This window comes from Gobio gobio (genome assembly GCF_949357685.1).
Source record: "Gobio gobio genome assembly, chromosome: 2".
In the NCBI taxonomy this organism is placed as follows: Eukaryota; Metazoa; Chordata; class Actinopteri; order Cypriniformes; family Gobionidae; genus Gobio; species Gobio gobio.
The window spans coordinates 2,627,422-2,649,708 of NC_137098.1; the positions used below are offsets into that span (position 1 = coordinate 2,627,422).

Below are 22,287 nucleotides of genomic sequence, written 5' to 3' on the forward strand. Positions count from 1 at the left end.
TCAAAGGGCATTAATATTGGTTCTACTGTTCCCAATGTTCTTCAGAATATCTTCTTTTGTATTTCACAGAAGAAAAGAAGTTATACTTGCTTCAAACGGATTTCGAAAACTTGTTGGGTTAGTGTTTTTTTTTTACAAATTCAGAATGATTCACTTTGATTTCTAATGAAATTGTAATAAATACACAGTTAAATCCCCAGTGTTAAATCAACACTGCTCAGAGCACATATGATCCCACTCTACAGAGTGTTGAAGTAACACTGAATCAGAGTTAAAGCTAATGAGATAATTAAGAGATTTATTAAGTGATGATCGGGCATTAGTGATGAACTCCTGCTGTTAACAGAATCAATGAAGGAAAGAGAAACAACAAGAACTACAACTGACTTCAGCCACAGCCTTAGATGAAATCAACTGAAGATAAATAAGACATTACATCTCTGAACTTCTCAGCAGAGGAGGATTAAACAACTCCACAAACAGCATTACCAGCTTCACTTATTACTAACCAGATCGGCTTTATTTCTGTCAGACGTCTACTGAAGCTTTTATTGAGAATGAACAGAGGTTTAGAAGTTTATGTTTTATTGAAAATGTTTGGTCACCTTTATTGTGATTAGTGTTTGCTTTAGTTTGGCAGTTTGACTTGTAAGAGTGGACTCCTGCAGATGGTTCAATCTGCAGGGTTGCCAGAAGACTAAAGAAACGTTATCAGAAAGATGGAAGAAAACTGTACATTTCTCGTCTATTTCCACCCACTGCAACTTATACCAACGACGGAGATAAGTGCAGTTACAATAGCAAAATATGTGGGAGAGCGTTGCTATAAGGTGACTATATTGTATTGCAATAGGGAGCACTTCAAAGTCAATACTAAATCCAAACTAGTCAGCACAGTATTCGTAATAGAAAGGATTTAATGACAAAATCTGGTTATGGTTACACTTAAAATAGTTTCAAAATGGATGTATGAGATGCCCCCAATGACCTCAAGAGCTAGAGAGTAAGAGAGCCCGAGGAAAAGAGAGAAAAAGCCACAGTTCCAATCTTCTTTTATCTATTCCTTGACCATGTGACTGAAACCAAATGTATTCTTTTAAACTGACCAATCAGACCAAACTCAAACATAACACTCAAACTGACCAATCAGACCAAACTTCCCCCACTGTAAAGGTGTGGCACCCCATGTGGCCTACAGGCCTCTCTATTGTCTTCCAGATGGCCCTTCTGGTAAGAAAATGGGTGTTGACAACAGTAAAGAAAATTTCTTTGTTGGATTTCAAATATCAAATATCTTCGATTATTTTCAATTCCTTCAAAACCATCATCATTGAGTATATTTCAAATAATAATAAAATGAATGATGTCTTTGATTTGATTTATTTTGGCAATAAAAGTTAAATATCCCCATTGACCAAAAAGTAAACATCCATATTGACCGACCACCCCCCTGTATCTGCATGAAATGGTTTGGTCCTGCGTCAGCGCACTCATCGGTAGCCGGGTTTCCATTACAGATTCGCGCAACACTTTTGCGATATTTTCTAAAAGTCGATCAAAAATATTGCGAAATGATGTCGTTTCTAACTGATTAACTGATGTTATGTGACAAAATCTTTTTTTTTTTTTCTCGTGATAAGTCATTCCAAAAATTATGCCATGTATGTTGTTAGGTTTATATCCCAGCCACCGCACGCCATTATTATTAATGGAAGGAGACGTGTGTTATCCAAGCATTGATGGATTAATGTTTGAATTTGATGGTGGTAATTCAAAGGTTTTTTTTACCACTTTGTTATTTTGGCTCGGAATTTCGTTTGTTGGAAATATAAACTGAATTTAGAAATGCTTTTGAAATGAAAAACTTTGCATTTAATCAACAAAATATATTATATAATAATCTATATATAATAATCAACAGAATATTAATTCTTATAGTATAACTTTAATATTAACTTTAATTTCCTCTAAACCTTTGTAAAATACTCCACACCACACTTATAGCCTACGTGACATTGGCTTTTATTGTCGATGAGTAACGCAATACAGCATATATTACAGTTTTGACATGTATAGAATATTTTACAACATATTTACAACATTTAAACTCATGTAACAAACATTTTAGAAGTAAAAATGAAACATTTAAAAGTAATTCAAGTGTAATCAACCTGTCTGTTATCCCATTTCCACCGTATCAGCGCCGTTTCTCGAGCCTGAGATGGACTCGCGTTCAGCGGGTGGACTTTGAACTTGAGACCGCCGTCCTGCGTTTCACTCATAGCTCAAAGATGCTGCAACGCGCCTCACTCCATAACCTGCCAATAAACAAACAGTGCACATTTTAAGAACATTTTATCATCCAAATTAATTATATTCATTATCTTAAGGAATAAAGTCATGTGTTTTGAGCAAGGAGCAAGGAGTGAAGCACCAGGGGCTTCAAAGACAGATACAGCACTGGTTTACTCGCATTGCGTCCCTGTATGTTGTTTTGCATTAAATAAAAAGATTTTAAGCTCAGTAATGATTTTATAGATAAAATAAAACACACAAACCTAAATTTCACAGAGGAAATGTTCCAATTCTGCGACGCTGAGAAGAAGGAACTCCTCTGGAGACTGAAGAGAATTCAAACTGCAGCGCTCACTCAACCGTCGAGCTGTCGACAGGTCAGTGGGCGGGGGAGGGGTGCAGTGTTTTAATAAAGTAAACCTACTAAATTTCTTCAGTGCGTGTTAAATATTAATAATCTTGATTTGAATTAAGTAATATTTATGGTTCTTCAAACAGATCGATTTAATTACCCTTTCTCAAATATTTTGATAGAAATTTCACAAATATATTAAGTATATTTGAAATAAATAATTGGTTATTGGAACGCTAAATTATTTTAGTGAAAAAAAACTTAAATATAACTGTAAATTTGAGACAAAATTAACTGTTGGATTTTTAGTCAATTATTTTGGTATATTCAACTCAAAACATCAAGTACATGATATTTAGACATTTTATTAAGTTAATAAAGTTAATTATTACTGTGATATTTACTAAGCCACTGAAGTATTTTTTAGAAGGTATTTAATATGTTGCCATAAGGCGAAAATGCCTGTGTTATGCTCATTAAAGTAAAAAAACAACAACAACATTTGAATGTGGCAATGGCGTACTGCACTGTTTGACTCGAAAAGGAAGATTTGAACTGATGAACAGATGATGAATTTTTATAAGGTAAGATTTTATGTTTATAAATGATTTAATCTTCAACATCAACTATTTTTGTGAATGAATCATCATAATTTCTTAGTTTTGACTTGAATGCACTTTTTTAGGCGAATTAACCTGAAATATGTTCTGCCTTTCTCAGCTATAAAAAGAGTAACTTACTATTTGTAACTGAACATTTTAAGATATGCTGTCGACTGACTTTGTGCATCATGTTTGCATTCATGCAGATTAACGTTACGTGTGTATGAGTTTTTTAATAGCTTCGTCATCTCAGCGTTCTTTGCTAAATGCTGTTCAAATATACAGAAACGTTGCACAAACACTTTATCGAGCGTATACGTTATCTACAAATTAAACATTTATAATTTCTTGTTAAAACATATGTGAGTGTTCACATATATTTGTAAGATTTACGATATGTTTAAACTGACTGTGTATTTTTGCATGTTTTAGCAGACTCATGTAGGATTTTTCTTTTGATAAACTCGATGTACATTTTAGGCCTACTTTGCTATAAATATGCTTTGCAAATTCGCCAACGTTATGCAAACGTTTATAGGATTTCCTGTTAAATCAAATCGTGTGCTTGAAGTGAAGCATACATTATTTTCATGCTGAAAAAAAAACTAACAATATATATATATATATATATATATATATATATATATATATATATATATATATATATATATATATATATATATATATATATATATAAAACTAAACTATTTGTTTTATTTCTGTGTAAAAGTGTTGATATCTATGGTTTTCTCTCTTTTTCCCTTTCAGATAGAGATAGAGAGTTTCAATGTAGTCTGGCACAGAAGTAGCCTCCAGTAGGTATGAGAAACATTTTAAGATGAAACATTTGGAGTTTGGAGGAGAGATTCAGGCAACATGTTCACAATAAATGTACACAGTAAGTGTTGTTAATATTTCGATTTTTTTACATTTACATTTCCTCAACAATAGGCCTTCATTTCATCTTGATTTCACATTTTTCCCCTCAGATAAAAGCAACACACTGTTCATCAAATCAAGTTTTTAAGCAGCAAAGGAGGTGTTTCTTGACAGAAGAAATCAATGCATGTGGCAGTTCCAGACAAGGTGTGGTAAATTACATTACATTTCTTTAGAACTAATTACAAAGATTGAACTATAATTATATCAGTGTTTTAATAATGTGTCATCATTTTCAGTGTGAAGACATCAAACAAGACTGTCATGAAGAGTCTGTTTCCCTCAATGATGATATTACAACACCTATCAAAGAATTCCAGGTTTGTATTTTGTGTTTTTTGTAGTGATCTCAACACACAGTATAGGTAAAAAAAAAATTTTTTAGGACTGCAGCCCTGAAGGAGCCGAGAGAGAAATTTCCAATAAAAAGCCACTCTCTGGCTTTTTGTGGCCCTTAAAGAAAAGCGATGAGGATGAGCCAGAGGATGCTGGAGTAGCGATGGAGTGTGTGAAACTGCTACAACACTTATAGAGTATTTTATTTGGATTAATAATGCTGCTTGGACTGATCTCAACTTAAGCAAATTGAGTCTCAAATTCACATTTGAAATCTTCCAGAATTCCAGGATTTTGACATTAGGACATGCACTGCTTGCCTTGATTTTCCAACAACTGGAAAGACATTGAAAACTTTCAAACTTGTTCTGTGAAGTCAATGTGGGGAAGATGGGGATACCCTGAAAGTTATTTTTCTATGAACTGATGACACTATAACTCAAAAGCAAGAGACTGTACCTAATGCACCCTCTGACTTCCTGTAGCTCTGATACTCTGGACACGAGATGTTAGTCTTTGTGCTATTGACTTAGTCCAGGAAGTCAACTTGTAAGCAGGACACTTGCTGAATGCCTAAATGTTGAAATGTGATGGAGAAACGGAAAACCTGTCATGTGTAAAGTAATATATAATTCTTAAGGTATTTTTTTTTCAGTGAGATCACTGTTCAATCAGTTTTTTGCTGTGAGATCACTGCAATGTTGCCTTGAATATGTGAAAATAATGTTTGATGTTGAAATTTGGTTCCTTGTTGGCACACAGGCTTAAAGCTAAAATGTCAAACAAGGAGCCAAAATCAGTTTAGGAGGAGGCACAAAACTGCAAAAAACAGTTGCTTTAATTTGTTAAATACTGCATTATGTCCTGATTTTTTTTTTCTTTGTCAAATTGGTTTCTTCTGACTCGTGGAATAATTGCAACAATAAATGTTTAACATGTGTTTGACCATTTACTTAATACAATTACAGAAATGTAAGGTAGTTATATAAAGCAAGTAACTATAAATTATTTTAAAAGAGTCAATTTTATGCAATACGCAAGCTTAAATTGCATTTTATCAGTTAACATAAACTTTATTTAATTCATATATGTCAACTGAACATGATACTGAAGCTTAAATAAGTGTTAATTTTGTTACGTTGGATTTATGTGATTAAATTGGATGGAAAATTGTCAAAGTTTTAACTTTTGGGGTTAAATATTTTTTCGAGTGTATGTCTGGGGACATATGGATTTTGAGCTTGTATTTCATTTAATTTTGTTTCCTATAAAGTCTTTCTTTAAAATTAATTTCGTTTTGTATACATTTTATCTTAATTTTAATCAATGTTTCATAAACTAATTGACTGGATTTAATAAACAATTAGGAAATATAGCAGTCAATATAATCGTGACACGGAGGCGTCAGCGACATTAATAGCATTGCATGTGAACTGGAGCACAGACACGAGAAATATGTCGCTTGAAATGTCTACTTTTAAACGAAACAATTCCAAATGAAAAGAAATGGCTACTCTCTGATGATGTAATGAAATGTGCATTTCTCTCTCTACTGCGGAGATGGCGAGTCAGCATCGTCAACCGACACTGACACAGAAAACTCTAGATTTTATTAATAAACAATTAAAATGTCTCCTTGCTATTTTTGACACATTCATAATCAATACTTCTGCCGGTTCTTAGTGGCAAGCTTAATGCGTGCGCTTGAGTGGGGATAATAGCCTATTATATCGGTAGCATACTCATACGGTAATATATGAATATAGTAGCCTTCGTAAACGCTCGGGTTTAGTTAGTCAACGAATGGCTTAAATGAACAACTAGGCCTACTATTATATATAAAAAGAACTTTAGTCGGGGACAGCCCTACTTATTTCACATATTTTTGAACCAATGTCACAATGTGCCTTCTGGGATGAGCGAGCAGCGCTGAGCGGAATGAACAAGCTCGAGGTCACTATTATATTTTGGATAGCTAGCTTGGCTTGTATGTTTGGTGCAGAATGGGTGTGTTAGGGCGGGCCCAACCTCATATTATTCCATAGGGCCCAAAATCGCTAGCGGCGCCCCTGTAAATGCCATAGTGTTGCCTAAGACTTTTATAGGTAGAATTATTCAGGAAAAACATCTGAAAATGTTTCAGTTTCGTGCAAACTTACACCCACACACAGTGTCCTTCATCCTCGCAACAATCATGAGATAAGACTCATGACTCATTAATCTTTTTTTTTTTCTACGCAGTTATTAATTGAAAATCGATATTTTGATGACTGCTTATTTTACTTATAAACTGCAGATCGCAGGACAAGACAGTAATAAATAAATTCAGAACCGATATAACCCTTTCATTATAATATTAACCCTCTTTCTCTTGCATTTAGAAACATTGAGCATTTTTGGATGTGAGAGGTTGTAACCTGAGCTTTAATAGGTTTAATAGAACAAAGTAATGAATGCAGTTTGAAGCATTTTTGAAAAATATATGCCTATTTATATTTATTTCTCTGCATGTTTAACAAGTAGAAAAATCAATAAATATCATTTAAAATCACTGTCTTCTCATTAATGTTTCACTCGTTTCTTACAGTGATTAAAGTTTGCCATATAATGAGCAGTAATGAATTTCCTTTTCATAAGTCTCATCAGAATTTATTTATATATAAATTAAAAGTTAAAAAGGTAATTCTTAATTATTTACTGAATATTGAGAGCTATTTTGAACCTATTATATCCACATTAAATTATATTTATATACACTCTTATATGACTCTTCACTCTTCTATTATATTATCTTATATTAATGATATTATTAAGGAGGAACATTTTAAAGGGCAATTGTAACTGGAAAAGCTTATCAGTGAAAGGGGATTGTCTGTACCACAGGAATACCTCTACATTTATACTCTCTTTATATATACATCTCTTCTATAAGTTCAGAAACTTGACATATGCAGATATTAACATGATCTTTTTGATTGGTAGACCACACCCACACATTATAATGTCAAAGGAGGTGGAAAGTTGAGCCGGAAGTGAACTTCATATAAAGTTGCTTGAGAATAAAGTGAGGATTCAGAGATTGTTCATCTTTCGTGCAGGCAAAATGTCGACCTACAAGGTTTGTGTATCGACTGGTAGACATATAATTGCTGAGATGACGAACAGCATTTACCTGACGCTGATAGACTCGAAGAATCAGAGAAGTGAAAGAACCCTGGTGAACAAGTCCTATTTTAGTGCTTTAAAAACGGTAAGTTATTACCTTTATTTTTATTGTAAGTAATTTTTTTTATTTCCATTATGAGATTATATATATATATATATATATATATATATATATATATATATATATATATATATATATATATATATATATATATATATATATATATATATATATATATTATATTAGACATGCACTGATGAACATTTTGGCAGATAACCGATAATTCTTTATATTTGAAAGGCGATAACCGATATATTGGTCGATAAATCTAAATCCAAGTTTCATATGATTTTTTAGAGCCTGATTATAAAAACAAAAGACTCACCATTAAATCCATGTCTCTAGCACACAATGATGATGTTATCATTATAATTTTGTGTTCAAGCAATTCAAACCCATCTTTGAGAAAAGTGACATCTGAAGTGTCTCAGCTGAAGGAAATAATACATTATTTATCGGCTTTAATATATCAGGCAATTTTTTTATCAGGCCGATAATGATAACATAAAAAATTTACATATATACCGATATGGTGGCCGATATATCGTGCATCCATTATATATATATGGGTCAATGACGTGCATATTTTTGTGTTTAAGTGCATTATTTCCTCATAAAATAATTGTATATATTCATGACATATATCTCTTTATTCTATAAAAACGATTTGGTTTAAATTCATTTTTAGTACATTTATATTATTTTATGTTTTATCCTAAACCCTCAAAATATCAGGTGGTGCCATTGTCCGAACAAATGAACAGACTAAGAAGGCTATTTAAAACAGTTAATAATAAAATAATAGAATGCTAAATAAATTATTGTAAAAGTTTTTTATTAATAATAAAAATTAAAGCAAAATACTATGGCATCATTTTAAGTTTGAAACCTTTCATATAATTACATTTTATAAGTATCAGTAGTTGAGATAATTTAACTAGTGAACAGAAATTGTATATATTCTCAGATGTCGTGGTGGCACAACTTTAAACATGGCTCTTTAATTATAAATTGATAAGGTAATAACAGTAAAGATGATAATGCATCATCCAGAGGAGCCCAACTGATCCTTGTGGCAGAGTGAAAAGATTTGTAGATCCCTCTCAATTACTGATAAAAAAAAATGCTAATTTCAAGTATGGGTAGGTTGGTACACTTTCCATGTCAGTATATGCATGTGCCACCTGACATAAATAATAAAAAAAATAAAAATGTAAACACTTTCAATGATTTAACATCTGAAACTGCTCTAGTTATGTATATAACCCTTGTTCCCTGAGATAGGGAACGAGCACTGCATCGAGACGACACTTTGGGGATGCTCCCTTAGCACTAGCGAATCTGAAGTCAGAATGACAACTAGGCCAATCAGATTGGCGTGCGTGATGACGTAACTGTGACGGCATACCCGGAAGTATAAAAGGGGATCTGGAACGTAATGTCGGCAGTAATTGCTCTGAAGCATGCGCTCCAGGCGCGCCGAGGTGTGGCGTCGGGATGCAGTGCTCGTTCCCTATCTCAGGGAACAAGGGTTATATACATAACCCGAGCAGTTCCCTTTCGAGGGAACTCGCACTGCATCGAGACGACACTTTGGGGAACGAGTCCCCACTAGGCCACACCGAGGGTAGCGCCTGCCCTAGTGTGAAGCCGGATACCGGGCACAGCTAGGACTGGAGCACCCTAGCACCAGGCGTCGTAGGGATATCCAGGCTATAGAACCTGATAAAGGTGTGTGGGGTAGCCCACCCGGCCGCCTCGCAGATATTCTGCAAGGGGACCCCAGAAAGAAGGGCCACCGAAGAGGCCTTGCCTCTGGTGGAATGAGCCCTCACGGCCACAGGTGAAGGCAAACTGCGCACCTGATAGGCCATGGTAATTGCCTGGACAATCCAATTACTGATTGTCTGAGTAGACGCAGGCAATCCCTTCTTGGGTGAGCCAAAACACACCAAAAGTTGTTGCGATCTCCTCCACTGTGCAGACTTCGCCAAATAAACTCTGAGAGCCCTAACCGGGCAGAGTAGGTGAAGTCTCCCCTCTTCCGCCGTCACGTGAGGCGGAGGATGGAATGCCTGCAGAACCAATGACCTGACCACCCTTGATGGCACCTTAGGCACGTAGCCCGGCCTAGGGTGTAAGATGGCCTTTACTCCCCCCGGGGCAAACTCCAGGCAGGTTGGCGTTACTGCCAAGGCCTGGAGATCTCCCACTCTCCTGAGAGAGGTAATGGCAAGGAGAAAAGCCACCTTAAGGGTCAGGTTCTTTGGTTCAGCTGACTCCAATGGCTCGAAGGGGGCCTCAGCCAAACCTTCAAGAACCACTGCCAGGTCCCAGATTGGAACTCTGGAACGAGCCGCAGGCCTCATCCTCCGAGCCCCACGGAGGAATTGTACAACCAGCTGGTGCCTACCCAGAGGCCCATCACCCATAGGAGTGTGGAAAGCAGCAATGGGAGCCACGTACACCTTGAGTGTGGACGGGGTAAGCCCTGCAGAGAAGCGATCTTGGAGGAACTCCAGCACTGAAGCCACTGGGCAGTTAACTGGGTCCACCTCACGCTCCCTGGACCAAGTGGAAAATACATGCGCCAGTCTACAAAGAGGGCGCGACCTCAAACCCCCCTGATGGTTGATGTACGCTACGACAGACGTATTGTCTGTCCGTACCAGGACATGTTGGCCGCGGAGGTCCGGGAAAAAACTCCTGAGAGCTTTGTAGACCGCCATCATCTCCAGGCAATTTATGTGCCAGGAGGAATGATGGCCCTCCCACGGGCCCCTCGCAAAACAGCCGTCCATGACCGCGCCCCAACCAGTGAGGGAGGCGTCTGTTGAAACGGATTTACGGCAACAGGACGCTCCCAACACTGGCCCCTGGGACAGAAACCAAGGTTTCTTCCATATGACTAGGGAACGAAGGCATCTGCGCGTTACCCTGATCATACGGAAAGGATTCCCTCTGGGGGAAAACCCCTTGGTTTTCAGCCACCACTGGAGGGGTCTCATGTACAGCAGGCCAAAAGGTGGACGCTGCTGCCATGTGCCCCAGCACTTTTTGAAAGTGCCTTACAGTGATGCTGTGGCCTAGCCTTATTCCTGAGACCATCGGCAGTATGGTCTCGACTCGCGCGGGAGACAATTGTGCCCGCATCGTCGTCGAGTCCCATACAACCCCGAGGAACGTTGTCCTCTGGGACGGCGTCAACACGCTCTTTTTCGTGTTGAGTCTCAGCCCCAGGCACTTTATGTGGGCCAGAACGACATCTCGATGCCGGACCGCCATCTCGTACGACTGGGCCAATATGAGCCAGTCGTCGATATTATTCAGCACACGGATGCCCTGAAGTCTCAGTGGAGCCAGAGCTGCATCCATGCACTTCGTGAACGTGCGTGGGGAGAGGGCTAGGCCGAAGGGAAGCACTCGATATTGGTACGCTTCGCCCCCGAAAGCAAACCTTAGATATTTCCTCTGACATGGGAGGATGGAGATATGGAAGTATGCGTCCTTCAGATCTATCGTGACGAACCAGTCCTCGGACTGGATCTGACTCACGATGATGGGAATAGTGAGCATTTTGAACCTGAAGCTCCTCAGAGACAGATTCAAAAACCTCAGATCTATAATCGGACACAACCCTCCATCCTTTTTGGGAACTATAAAGTACCGGCTGTAGAACCCGGACTCCCTCTCCAGCAGAGGAACGCGCTCTATGGCTTCCTTCGCTATCAAGGTTTTTACTTCTAGTTCCATTACCCGAACCCGCTCGGGTACTACTGTAGTCCAGTACAACCCCCTGAACCCTGGAGGAGGATGACCGAACTGCAGTCTGTAACCCTTTTCTACAGTACGCAGGACCCATGTAGAAATATTCGGAAGGCATTTCCATGCGCCGAGATAATCTACTAAGGGAACCATTCTCTCGAGGCTGCCGTCGGGTGTTACATGGGTCCCGTTCCCAACCCCCTGAAGCGGCTGACCGGCATGAAGTGATTGGGAACGGTTCTCCGTGTGCGGACGCGTGAGCTGCCCAGCAGCAGGTCTTTCCAGAGGCGGCTGGTGCAGCATGCGTTCGCGGGAAATCGATGTGGCCCGAAGCGTCATAGACGGTGTGATTACCACATCGATTTCCCCAGAGGCTCACAAGGCTGGCCGGCCTCATCAAACACGGCCAGCCAAGAGTGGAGCACTCTGAGCGTCAGCTTCTCGCAGTGATCGCAAGAGAGCCGCTCAAGCATGCTGAACGCCCAGACAGTGCACACACAGCAGGTGTGTATCCGAGCCTGACATGTAGCGAGGGCAAGGATGCACACACTGCTTGAACTCTCTTATTTTCTCACTCTCCATACTTTTTCACACACTTTCACTCTTGACAATACAACAATAAATAGACAGACAATATTGTGACACAGAGCGCTATGCTGAAGAGCATTAACTGCCGACATTACGTTCCAGATCCCCTTTTATACTTCCGGGTATGCCGTCACAGTTACGTCATCACGCACGCCAATCAGATTGGCCCAGTTGTCATTCTGACTTCAGATTCGCTAGTGCTAAGGGAGTATCCCCAAAGTGTCGTCTCGATGCAGTGCGAGTTCCCTCGAAAGGGAACTTGTTTAAACACATCGTTCATGGCTTTTTTTTTAAAGCACCTCTTTTGAAGCTTTATTTGTCAAGAACAGTGACTATGCCATGGTCCGAACTTTTCCATTTTGAATTACATTGAAAACCTACTTTTTTGAACTCCTCCGCATCTGGTGAGATAAAGCGATAATACATGGCCATCCTGAGGGTGGCATAATTAGGATTAACCCCTCGTCCCCAAAGCCTGTGGAGAGATGTTTTATGTTTGTTTGTTTGTTTGTTTGTTGGTTGTTTTTTTCCCCATCTAATAAAAGTTGTCGTTAAAGGAGTTCTCCTTCGACATCTGTGTGAAGGATGACTTTGGAGACATTGTCCAGGTGAAACTTGAAAAGGGGAAACACTTTGTCAATTTTCAGTGGTTTTGTAAGAATATCAAAGTGAAAGCACCCTCTGGAAAATACTTTGAGTTCCCCTGTTATCGCTGGACAGAAGACGAAGATGAAGTGATTATCCGAGAAGGAACTGGTACGTGCAGACTCGCTTTATTCCTTATCCAGTTTTAAATTAAACATTATTATTATTATTTGAAAGTTTTAAAATTCAGTTGTTCAGTTGTTATTGAATCATGTCTTAAATGCTGTCCTTTCTATGTATAAAATGCGTGCTATTTATTTCTTTGTGTGTTTATTTAGCTCGATTGCCTCAGGATGACACCGGATTGTTTAAAGAGCAAAGAGAAAAGGAACTGGAATCTAGACGGGAAAAATTCAGGTTTGAAGAAACAATTTCATTCTTGAACAATATTCATTTGTTGCATTTTTTTCTTTATTACTCACTAGATGCAGTTCAGTGTGCTTGACACAAATATTGTAAATATTTGTCACATATACATTATACACAGGTCCATATAATATTATAACAATGGTTCCCTTTCGGACGTCGTAACATCACCAACGTTATGGGGAAACGCATGTGAGTCCAATCATCTTCGAGTGTAACTAAACAAGCCAATACACATTGGCTTGCAATATTTGCATCTCACGCTCCGCCCCATAGCACGGGTATAAATACAGAGGCAGATGCAATGCACCTTAGGTTTTAGCTTTGGGGCCGAGCGATCTTACTGTTTCTACTCTGCGAGTCATCTGAGACTGAATCTGAGACTGAATCTTAGACTGAATCTTAGATGAGTCTGTTCTTAGGGAAGAAGCCTCTTCTACCGGTGTTGGTGTGGCGGCGCTCTGAGCTCACTGAGCATTACCTGCTGTTTTCACAGCATTAACAGAGAATACCCTGATCTAGTTTCTCTTCTGGTGCCCCAGAAAAGGGCTACTTTGGACAATAAGCCTTGATGACCTGAGGATTACAGTGAGGCTTTCCCTGCCGAGTAAGTCTCCGTGGGCCCCCCACTCCTCTATCGCACCGCAAGCATGATGAGACTGTGTTCGTGGTTGGTTCATGTTCTCACTCGAGTTCGACAGCCACATTCACCGTCTCACATGCCTGGCAGCTACCAGGTGGGATTGCTGGTCCTTCTCATGGGGGACCTAGCATTTAATTCGGGCTCCAGCAGAGCATCAGATGTAGATTGCTGCATTGGAGAGATGGCTCTGTAAATGTAGATGATGCCTGTCTGCCCACTGTAATGGAAGGTGCTCATGCTGAATCAGATTAAGAGTTGACAGCCATGCTTTCCCGGGCTCTTGCGTGCTCGTCAAAAAGCTGAGTTTCGAGCTTAGTCTTTGGCTGGTGTATGGGCGTTAATCGCCTTGTCCCACCCGTGCCTTTTTGTCCCGGATGTGCATGTAAATCTTGGCAGTATGGTGTTGGCACTTTGGATGCAACTAGCCTTCTCACGCACCCCCTGCCCAATGGTGTAACCAGGTAAGTGTTGGCCCGCTATGTCAGTCAGGTCGGGTTCCTGCATTACACCTCACTACCCCATCGCGGGTACATCTATGGTTTTGTTAATCCCACTGGTACGGTCAATGGGAGCCTGGCTTGTGCTTCCCAGCCCACCCTGCTGGCTCGTCCCCACCATCAGACTCAGCCATACGATTCAGTTCGCCCCACGTCTCCCCAAGTTCAGTGGCATTCAGGTCACCTCCATGCTGAAGAAGGGTGCTCCTGTGTTACCGGTGGAGATCGCAGTCCTACTGGCGAAGCCCGTCCCTCCAGCCATTATGAAACGAGGTTTACCCAAGAAAGGTGGTGGGTTACAGCCGATCTTGGACCTGTGAGTTTTGAATCGGTCCCTGCAGAGGCTGCCATTCAGAATGTTGATGCAGAAACGGATGCATCCGTCCCCAAGATTGGTTTGCAGCGATTGACCTGAAGGATGCGTACTTTCATGTCTTGATTCCCCCTCGACACAGATCGTTACTATGCTTTGCATTTGAGGGATGGGCATATCAGTACAAAGTCCTACCCTTCGGGCACCAGAGCCAGTTGGGTCTTCGGATCAACTAGGAAAAGAGCAAACTCTCCCTCGTGCCGAGGATCTCGTTTCTCTGTATAGAGTTGGAGGAGCCATCACAGAGGAGCATGTTTGGTCATTGTTGAACTGCTTGAATTCGTTCAAACGCAGGACAGCGGCCCCACTGAAACTTTTTCAGAGGCTCCTGGGGCATAAAACATCCACAGCCACAGTGATACCACTCGGCTTACTTCATATGAGGCCGCTTCAGCATTGGCTTCACAATGAGTCCAGAGATCGGGGTGGCAGAGCGGCACGTACCGGGTTCCCATTACCCTGCACTGTCGCCAGAATTTCAGCCCATGGTCAGACCCTTTGTTTCTACGGGCAGGTGTTCCCCTAGAACAAGTGTCCAGGCATGCTTTTGGTCTTAATGGATGCCTCTGCCACCGGCTTCAGGGCCACGTACAACAGGCATGCAGTCTCAGGTCTGTGGACAGGGCCTCAACTGCATTGGCACATCAACTGCCTTGAGTTGTTAGCAGCTTGGCAACGCAAGAAATTGCGCTTGGCCGCCTCAAAGTGGCGCTACTAGGCAAGCATGTACTGGTCCGCAGGGACAGCACTGTGGCTGCTGCGTACATGAATCATCAGGGTGATCTACGCTCCTGTCGTATGTCACAACTCGCCCACCATCTCCTCCTTTGGAGTCAGAAGCATCTGAGGTCCCTTCGCGCCACTCACATTCCGGGTCTGTTCAATCATGCAGCCGACGAGCTCCCACGACACAAGTGCTTCCGGGAGAGTGAAGACTCCACCCCCAGGTGGTCCAGCGGATTTGGAGGTGCTTTGGGACCGCACAGGTAGACCTGTTTGCTGCCTTGGAAACATCACATTGCCAGCTGCTTTATCCCCTGAATGCACTGGCACTCAGCTGGCCCCGGGACCTACGCAAATATGCGTTTCCCCAGTGAGCCTTCTTGTATAGACACTGTGCAAAGTCAGGGAGGACGTGGAGCAGGTCTTGCTAGTTGCTTAAAGGACAACTCCGGTGAAAAATGAACCTAGGGGTAATTAACACATGGTTACCGAGTAGATCGTTCTCTGGGATGCGTTGTCATGAAAATCGAGTTTCATCTCTAAAAACAGATTAGTTTATAATGCTAGTCTATGGGGCATAGAGTAAGTCAAATTAAATCGCTAGTTAATACCACTAACAAGGCTCAAAATAGCCTCACACTAACACGGTAGCATAATGAGGGTCCCTACATTCAAACCGAAGCATTGAGAACTTTGTAAGTGTACAAACAGTTTAATAAGAAGATACTTTTTAAAGACAGTACATTACGCGCATACAGACAGGAGCCATCTTGGAAAACAGTCTCGACAAGTCGAACCACGAACGCTGTGCTAAGCTGCGATAATTCCTATCGACCAGCTCACTTAGCACAGCGTTCGTGGCTCGACTTGTCGTGACTGTTTTCCAAGATGGCTCCTGTCTGTGTACGCGTAATATTCTGTGAGCCTTGTTATTGGTATTAACTAGAGATTTAATTTTACTTATTCTGTGACCCATAGACTAACATTAGCTTATCTGTTTTTTAGAGATAAAACTCTTTACATTCGATTTTCATGACAATTTGCATGTATTTAAATATATTTTAAGTTTCATATTATTATTATTTTAAAAGTGAAATTGGACTGTTTTTACTGTTAATTTTCTTCAAAAAAAAGTTTAAAAGCAAAACTCAAGGCTGGACATTGGATTCTTCCACACTACATTAAATGTTTATAACAATATTGTCAACTACATAAGTTAACTCTTCTAAAGTAAGTAACGAGTAACACACTACTTGAGTATTTTTTTTTTTGGATGCATTCTTACTTTTACTCAAGTAATTATTTGGGTTATTTACAATGTGGTCTGTGAAGTTTAACTCATCATCAAGCTTGGTGCTATATGGCACCAAAAGTGGTTCCCCTATGATTACGAGCCAAGAACCACTTTTGGTGCCATACAGAACCATTATTTTAGAGTGTACATGACAGTGCGATTGTACCAGTAAATGTTGTCATTTTTCTTGTTGAAGTTGGAAGGAGTGGCGCCCAGACATCCCTAAGTGCGCAGATGGCAATGTGAAGAAACTTCCTAAAGAAGTTTGGTTTGATACAGAAAAATCTGCAGAGTTTACATGGAATAACTTCAGAGGGTTAGTTTGGGGGAATGTGTGATGGCCACAGTCCTTGTTACATTTTTCCTCAGTTTTCAAGAATGAAATTTAGAACAAATGCAGTACCATGCAAATAGTGTTCATGTCTATAATTATACTCTATGCATTTTGTTTCAGGTTTGTGGATTACGGTCTTGGCCGGTTAAAAGGTTACTTCTATCCCTTGAACGACGTGACCGATTTTGAAAAGATACTGAAAGATTTTGAAAAGATTTTGCAAGATTTTAATATCGAGAACAATCTAGGTTTGATTATTTCTCCCTTTGTCAAGAGTTTATTTTTATTTTTTTCTTAATTTAAACAAAAAATATATATACATTTTCCCCTTTGAAATCTGGACAGAGACCGTGATGCAAGACTGGACTAAGGATTACATGTTTGGCTATCAGTTTCTGAATGGCTGCAATCCTGTCATGATCACGAAATGTGTGAATCTTCCAAAGAATTTTCCAGTCACACATGAGATGGTGAAGGGCTTTCTGAAGAAAGGTGTCACACTACAAGAGGAATTAGAGGTCAGAAACATTAAGACATTCATCACTTCCAAGACCAAATCCAAGACTTGCTTATATCGTGACATCCTTCACATCATTTAGTTGACCATTTGTTCTAAACTATACACCTCTGTACACGTGTTTACAGGCAGGAAACATCTACATAGCAGATTATAAAATATTGGACGGAGTGCCAACATCCAGCTCTCAGTGCTATTTGGCTGCACCCATCTGCCTGCTGTACAAGGACAGATTGGACCAAATTGTGCCGATTGCCATTCAGGTATCTGTCCCATATAGAATCAGTATCAAATGAAAACAAAAATTAAATAAAAAAACTTCTCTGAAGTAAAAAACTTCCTGCTTGGCTTTATTATATCTGAATCAGCTCAGTCAAAACCGAAACGGGGAAACGAGCCCAATCTTTCTCCCAAGTGATAATGAATATGATTGGATGCTTGCCAAGATGTGGGTGAAATCTGCCGACTTCATTGTACACCAGTTGGTCACACACCTTCTCAAGACACATCTGATATCAGAGGTTTTTGAAATGGCCATGTACAGAAAGCTCTCTGCAGTCCATCCTGTATACAAGGTACCCGTCTTGATATTTAGATTCAATGCTAAACTGAAGATTGTGGTTTCATGTGTCAATTTATTGATGAAGGATTGTTGGTTCTGATATCCTTCCCTTTTTTTAACCTTGGTTTAATGTTAACCAAAAACCACCAGGGAATGACATGGAAACAATTTTTGCTGTTTCAGGTTATGCTTTTTGAAAAATAAATTATGATATAATGCACATGTTTATATGTATCATTTGCTTCTTACAGTTACTGAAACCTCATGTTCGTTTCACAATTGCAATCAATGCAGCGGCCCGTGAAAATCTTGTCAATGAAGGCGGGGTCTTCAGCCAGGTAGCTTTACATCTAATTTAATATATCCACACATAAACAGCATATGTGTGAGATGGTGGTCCAGTGGGTTAAACCATGGAACTGATACGCAGAAGGTTGTTGGTTTGATCCCAGTGGTCACCACCAGTGTGTCCTTGAGCAAGGCACTTTACTCCATGTTGCTCCAGGGGGATTGTCCCTGTAATAAGGGCACTGTAAGTCGCTTTGGATAAAAGCATCTGCCAAATGCATAAATATATACAGTATATATAAATATATCTTGTTAGAATTCAAAGCAATTCTATTCTTATTTCATTATTTTGTCTTTTTCTGGCAAGCCATCATTTCTGTCACTTGAGTAAAATAAGTGCTAAAAATATTTAGGCAAAAGATTAACTGAATTCTTGGTATCCAAAGATCAGTAGCCTCAGTGTAGCTGGGATGGAGACAGTGATGCAAAGTGCCATGGAGTCTTTAACCTACGAGTCCCTGTGCTTCCCTGAGGCCATAAAAGCTCGAGGAATGGAAGATGTGCCCAAGTACTATTATAGAGATGATGGGAAGAAGATCTGGAAGACAATAAACTGGTAGGTGGTATCAATTCAGATCCTGTACTACTAGTGCAAAAGTACCAATTAGCCCAATGAAAAGTTATTATTATTAATTTAATTTGTCATCTTGTTCTTTCTGTAGTTTTGTTTCTACTGTGGTCAAGATCTACTATGACAGCGATGAGGCCGTTCAAAACGATACAGAGATTCAAGAATTTGTTAAGGATGTTTCCTCTGGCATGAATAATTCTGACAGTAAGTACATGTTTAACTTTTCAAAGTCCCTGTGTACACCTGGTATTAAGATGTGTTTTGGTCAATCGTGGACGGCGCTAAATACAGGTGTAAACGGGGTCTAAATGTTTTGAGCTTGTCCACTTTTGACCACTTCCAGAGGTAGTCGAAAATGCATTTGACCGGATTGCTTTCGTAGTGTAAACGCCCATGTTGTCAAATTCACTCAAACATCCTCTGAAAGACCCCCTACTCTCCACCTACTGTTAATATGGAGTCGGCCCAACCTTTACAGCTTCAACAGCTTCAACTCTTCTGGGAAGGCTTTCCACAAGGTTTAGGAGTGTGTTTATGGGAATTTTTGACCATTCTTCTAGAAGCGCATTTGTGAGGTTAGGCACTGATGTTGGACAAGAAGGCCTGGCTCGCAGTTTCCACATATGGACTGCCCATGAATGTACCCATCTGGGGTAGATCCGACCAAGTTAGGAGGGAGTTAATGCCAGCAGGGACAGACATGGGCTCGCTGTCAGGGAATCCCTACCACTGAAGAATCAACGTAGGGATCACAGCATATGGGCTCCTAGCCTAGAACAGGGGTCAACCCTTGAACAGAACAATCTCCTGGACATCAACCAATCCGGTTTCAAAAGCGGCCACTCAACTGAAACTGCCCTGCTCTCAGTTACGGAGGCACTGAGACGGGCAAGAGCAGCCTCCAAATCCACAGTACTTATCCTACTGGATTTGTCTGCTGCTTTTGACACAGTTAATCACCAGATCCTCCTGGCAACTCTCATGAAGATGGGCATCTCAGGAACCGCTCTCCAGTGGTTCAAGTCTTACCTCTCAGGTAGGTCCTTCAGGGTGTCATGGAGAGGTGAAGTGTCTAAGTCACATCATCTAGCTACTGGAGTTCCGCAAGGGCTCAGTGCTTGGACCACTTCTCTTCTCCATCTACATGTCATCATTGGGATCGGTCATTCAGAAACATGGCTTTTCCTATCACTGCTATGCTGACGACACTCAACTCTACTTCTCATTTCAACCTGATGATCCATCGGTTGGTGTTCGTATCGCTGCCTGCCTAACAGACATTCCAGCCTGGATGAAGGAACATCACCTGCAACTCAACCTTGCAAAGACAGAACTGCTTGTGGTCTCAGCCAACCCAGCACTTCACTCCAATCTCTCCATTCAGCTAGGTTCATCAACCATAACTCCGTCCAGGACAGCCAGGAACCTTGGAGTTGTGATTGATGATCAGCTAAAATTCACTGACCACATCACTGCAACAACCCGGTCCTGCAGATTTGCACTATTCAACATTAGGAAGGTTAGACCCTTCCTATCAGATCATGCCACACAACTACTGGTCCAAGCTCTCGTTCTCTCCAGACTGGACTACTGTAATGCTCTTCTTGCGGGCCTTCCGGCATGCACTACCAAACCCTTGCAACTGATCCAGAATGCAGCGGCGAGGTTGGTCTTTGGTGAGCCGAAGAGAGCGCACGTCACGCCTCTCCTCATCAGTCTGCACTGGCTACAAATAGCCGCTCGCATTAAATTCAAGGCACTGGTGCTCGCCTTCAAAACATCCACTGGCTCTGCACCAATATACCTAAACTCGCTCGTTCAGACTTACACACCCTCCAGGAACTTGCGTTCTGCCAGTGAACAACGCCTTGTGGTGCCATACCAGAGAGGCATGAAATCGCTCTCACGGACCTTTTCCTGGACCGTTCCCACCTGGTGGAATGACCTGCCAATCTCAATTCGTGCGGCCGAGTCTGTAGCCATCTTCAAAAAACGTCTAAAGACACATCTTTTCCAGCAACACCTGACCGATCGAGAATAGCACTTATCATTCTATTCATTGTCTGTCTGTCTAATTTATTTAAAAAAAAATAATAAAAAAAAAATAATAAATTTTTTTTATATATTGCTGTGCTAGACTAACTGAGACTTGTTACAGCACTTGCATATTGCTGATATTGTTGCCCTTCGACTGCTCTAGCTGCTTCTATTGCCCCCATTTGTAAGTCGCTTTGGATAAAAGCGTCTGCTAAATGACTAAATGTAAATGTGAGGTTAGGCACTGATGTTGGACAAGAAGGCCTGGCTCGCAGTTTCCACATATGGACTGCCCATGAATGTACCCATCTGGGGTAGATCCGACCAAGTTAGGAGGGAGTTAATGCCAGCAGGGACAGACATGGGCTCGCTGTCAGGAAATCCCTACCGCTGAAGAATCAACATAGGGATCACAGCATATGGGCTCCTAGCCTAGAACAGGGGTCAACCAGTGGGCGTACTTATGAGTGTTAGGCCTGGTGTTGGACACTCCACCACGTCTGACTGCTGAAGGTGGTGGTGGAGGAACTCAACAGGGTTTGCCAAGTGGGGAAGTAGGGAACACTACTGGAGCAAAATAGCACACAATATCATTGCGTGCACATTGACGGATATTCATCTGTTTGTTCTACAAAATGAATATTATATTGTTCAATCAAATGTATATTTCTGCAGGCCGTCTCCGGTCACATTTGTATGTAAATCAAGCAAGCTTATTTTGTCCATTAGATCAAAAGATCTAAAAAAGCTCAAACATTTACCTGCCCATAGACCTCGCCTTAAAGAAATCATGATTGTTTGTATTCTTGAATATGCATCTTTGTGTGTATCAAGTCACCTTTAAATGTGTGCACAAGATAAATGCATACTGCCACTGTTTTACAGAGTTTCAAAAGTCTCTGAAGACTCGAGAGGATTTATCTGAGTACCTGACTGTTGTGATATTCACATCATCAGCACAACATGCTGCGGTCAACTTTGGACAGGTGAGATTCCACACTTTCATCTGTAGGAGAGTTAAAAATTGCTAGGCAAAATTCTGGGCCTGTATTCATAAAGATTCTAAGAGTCCTCTCAGAAAATTCCTAATTTAGCTTAAAAACTTTTATGTAGGAGTCTTAGCTTAAGAGCTATTCAGGACCGATCTGAGAGCAACTCTGAGCAAGGAAAATACAAAACTTTTATCTTAGTGAAGAGGCGGGGCTGACCCCATTGCTATGTATGACACAGTCTTTTGAAGACTGTGATTGGTTGGTTGTCCAAAAAGGGGAAAA

At 40.7% G+C, this 22,287-nt stretch overlaps 1 protein-coding gene across 1 annotated transcript in view; it reads left to right on the forward strand.

Annotated features, from left to right (window-relative positions):
• Positions 1 to 22,287, forward strand: part of LOC307139241 (polyunsaturated fatty acid 5-lipoxygenase-like) — a gene marked incomplete at both ends in the record, with an annotated part of 40,145 nt that overhangs the window by 17,022 nt on the left and 836 nt on the right. The window contains 15 exons of the mRNA XM_079838130.1: positions 4,428 to 4,508; positions 12,661 to 12,859; positions 13,027 to 13,105; positions 13,657 to 13,702; positions 14,154 to 14,218; positions 14,349 to 14,570; positions 16,841 to 16,960; positions 17,099 to 17,226; positions 17,324 to 17,496; positions 17,624 to 17,758; positions 17,864 to 18,070; positions 18,309 to 18,395; positions 18,792 to 18,961; positions 19,068 to 19,180; positions 21,899 to 21,999. Coding sequence (XP_079694256.1) covers positions 4,428 to 4,508; positions 12,661 to 12,859; positions 13,027 to 13,105; positions 13,657 to 13,702; positions 14,154 to 14,218; positions 14,349 to 14,570; positions 16,841 to 16,960; positions 17,099 to 17,226; positions 17,324 to 17,496; positions 17,624 to 17,758; positions 17,864 to 18,070; positions 18,309 to 18,395; positions 18,792 to 18,961; positions 19,068 to 19,180; positions 21,899 to 21,999 — 1,926 coding nt within the window. The remainder of the gene's footprint in view (positions 1 to 4,427; positions 4,509 to 12,660; positions 12,860 to 13,026; positions 13,106 to 13,656; positions 13,703 to 14,153; positions 14,219 to 14,348; positions 14,571 to 16,840; positions 16,961 to 17,098; positions 17,227 to 17,323; positions 17,497 to 17,623; positions 17,759 to 17,863; positions 18,071 to 18,308; positions 18,396 to 18,791; positions 18,962 to 19,067; positions 19,181 to 21,898; positions 22,000 to 22,287) is intronic.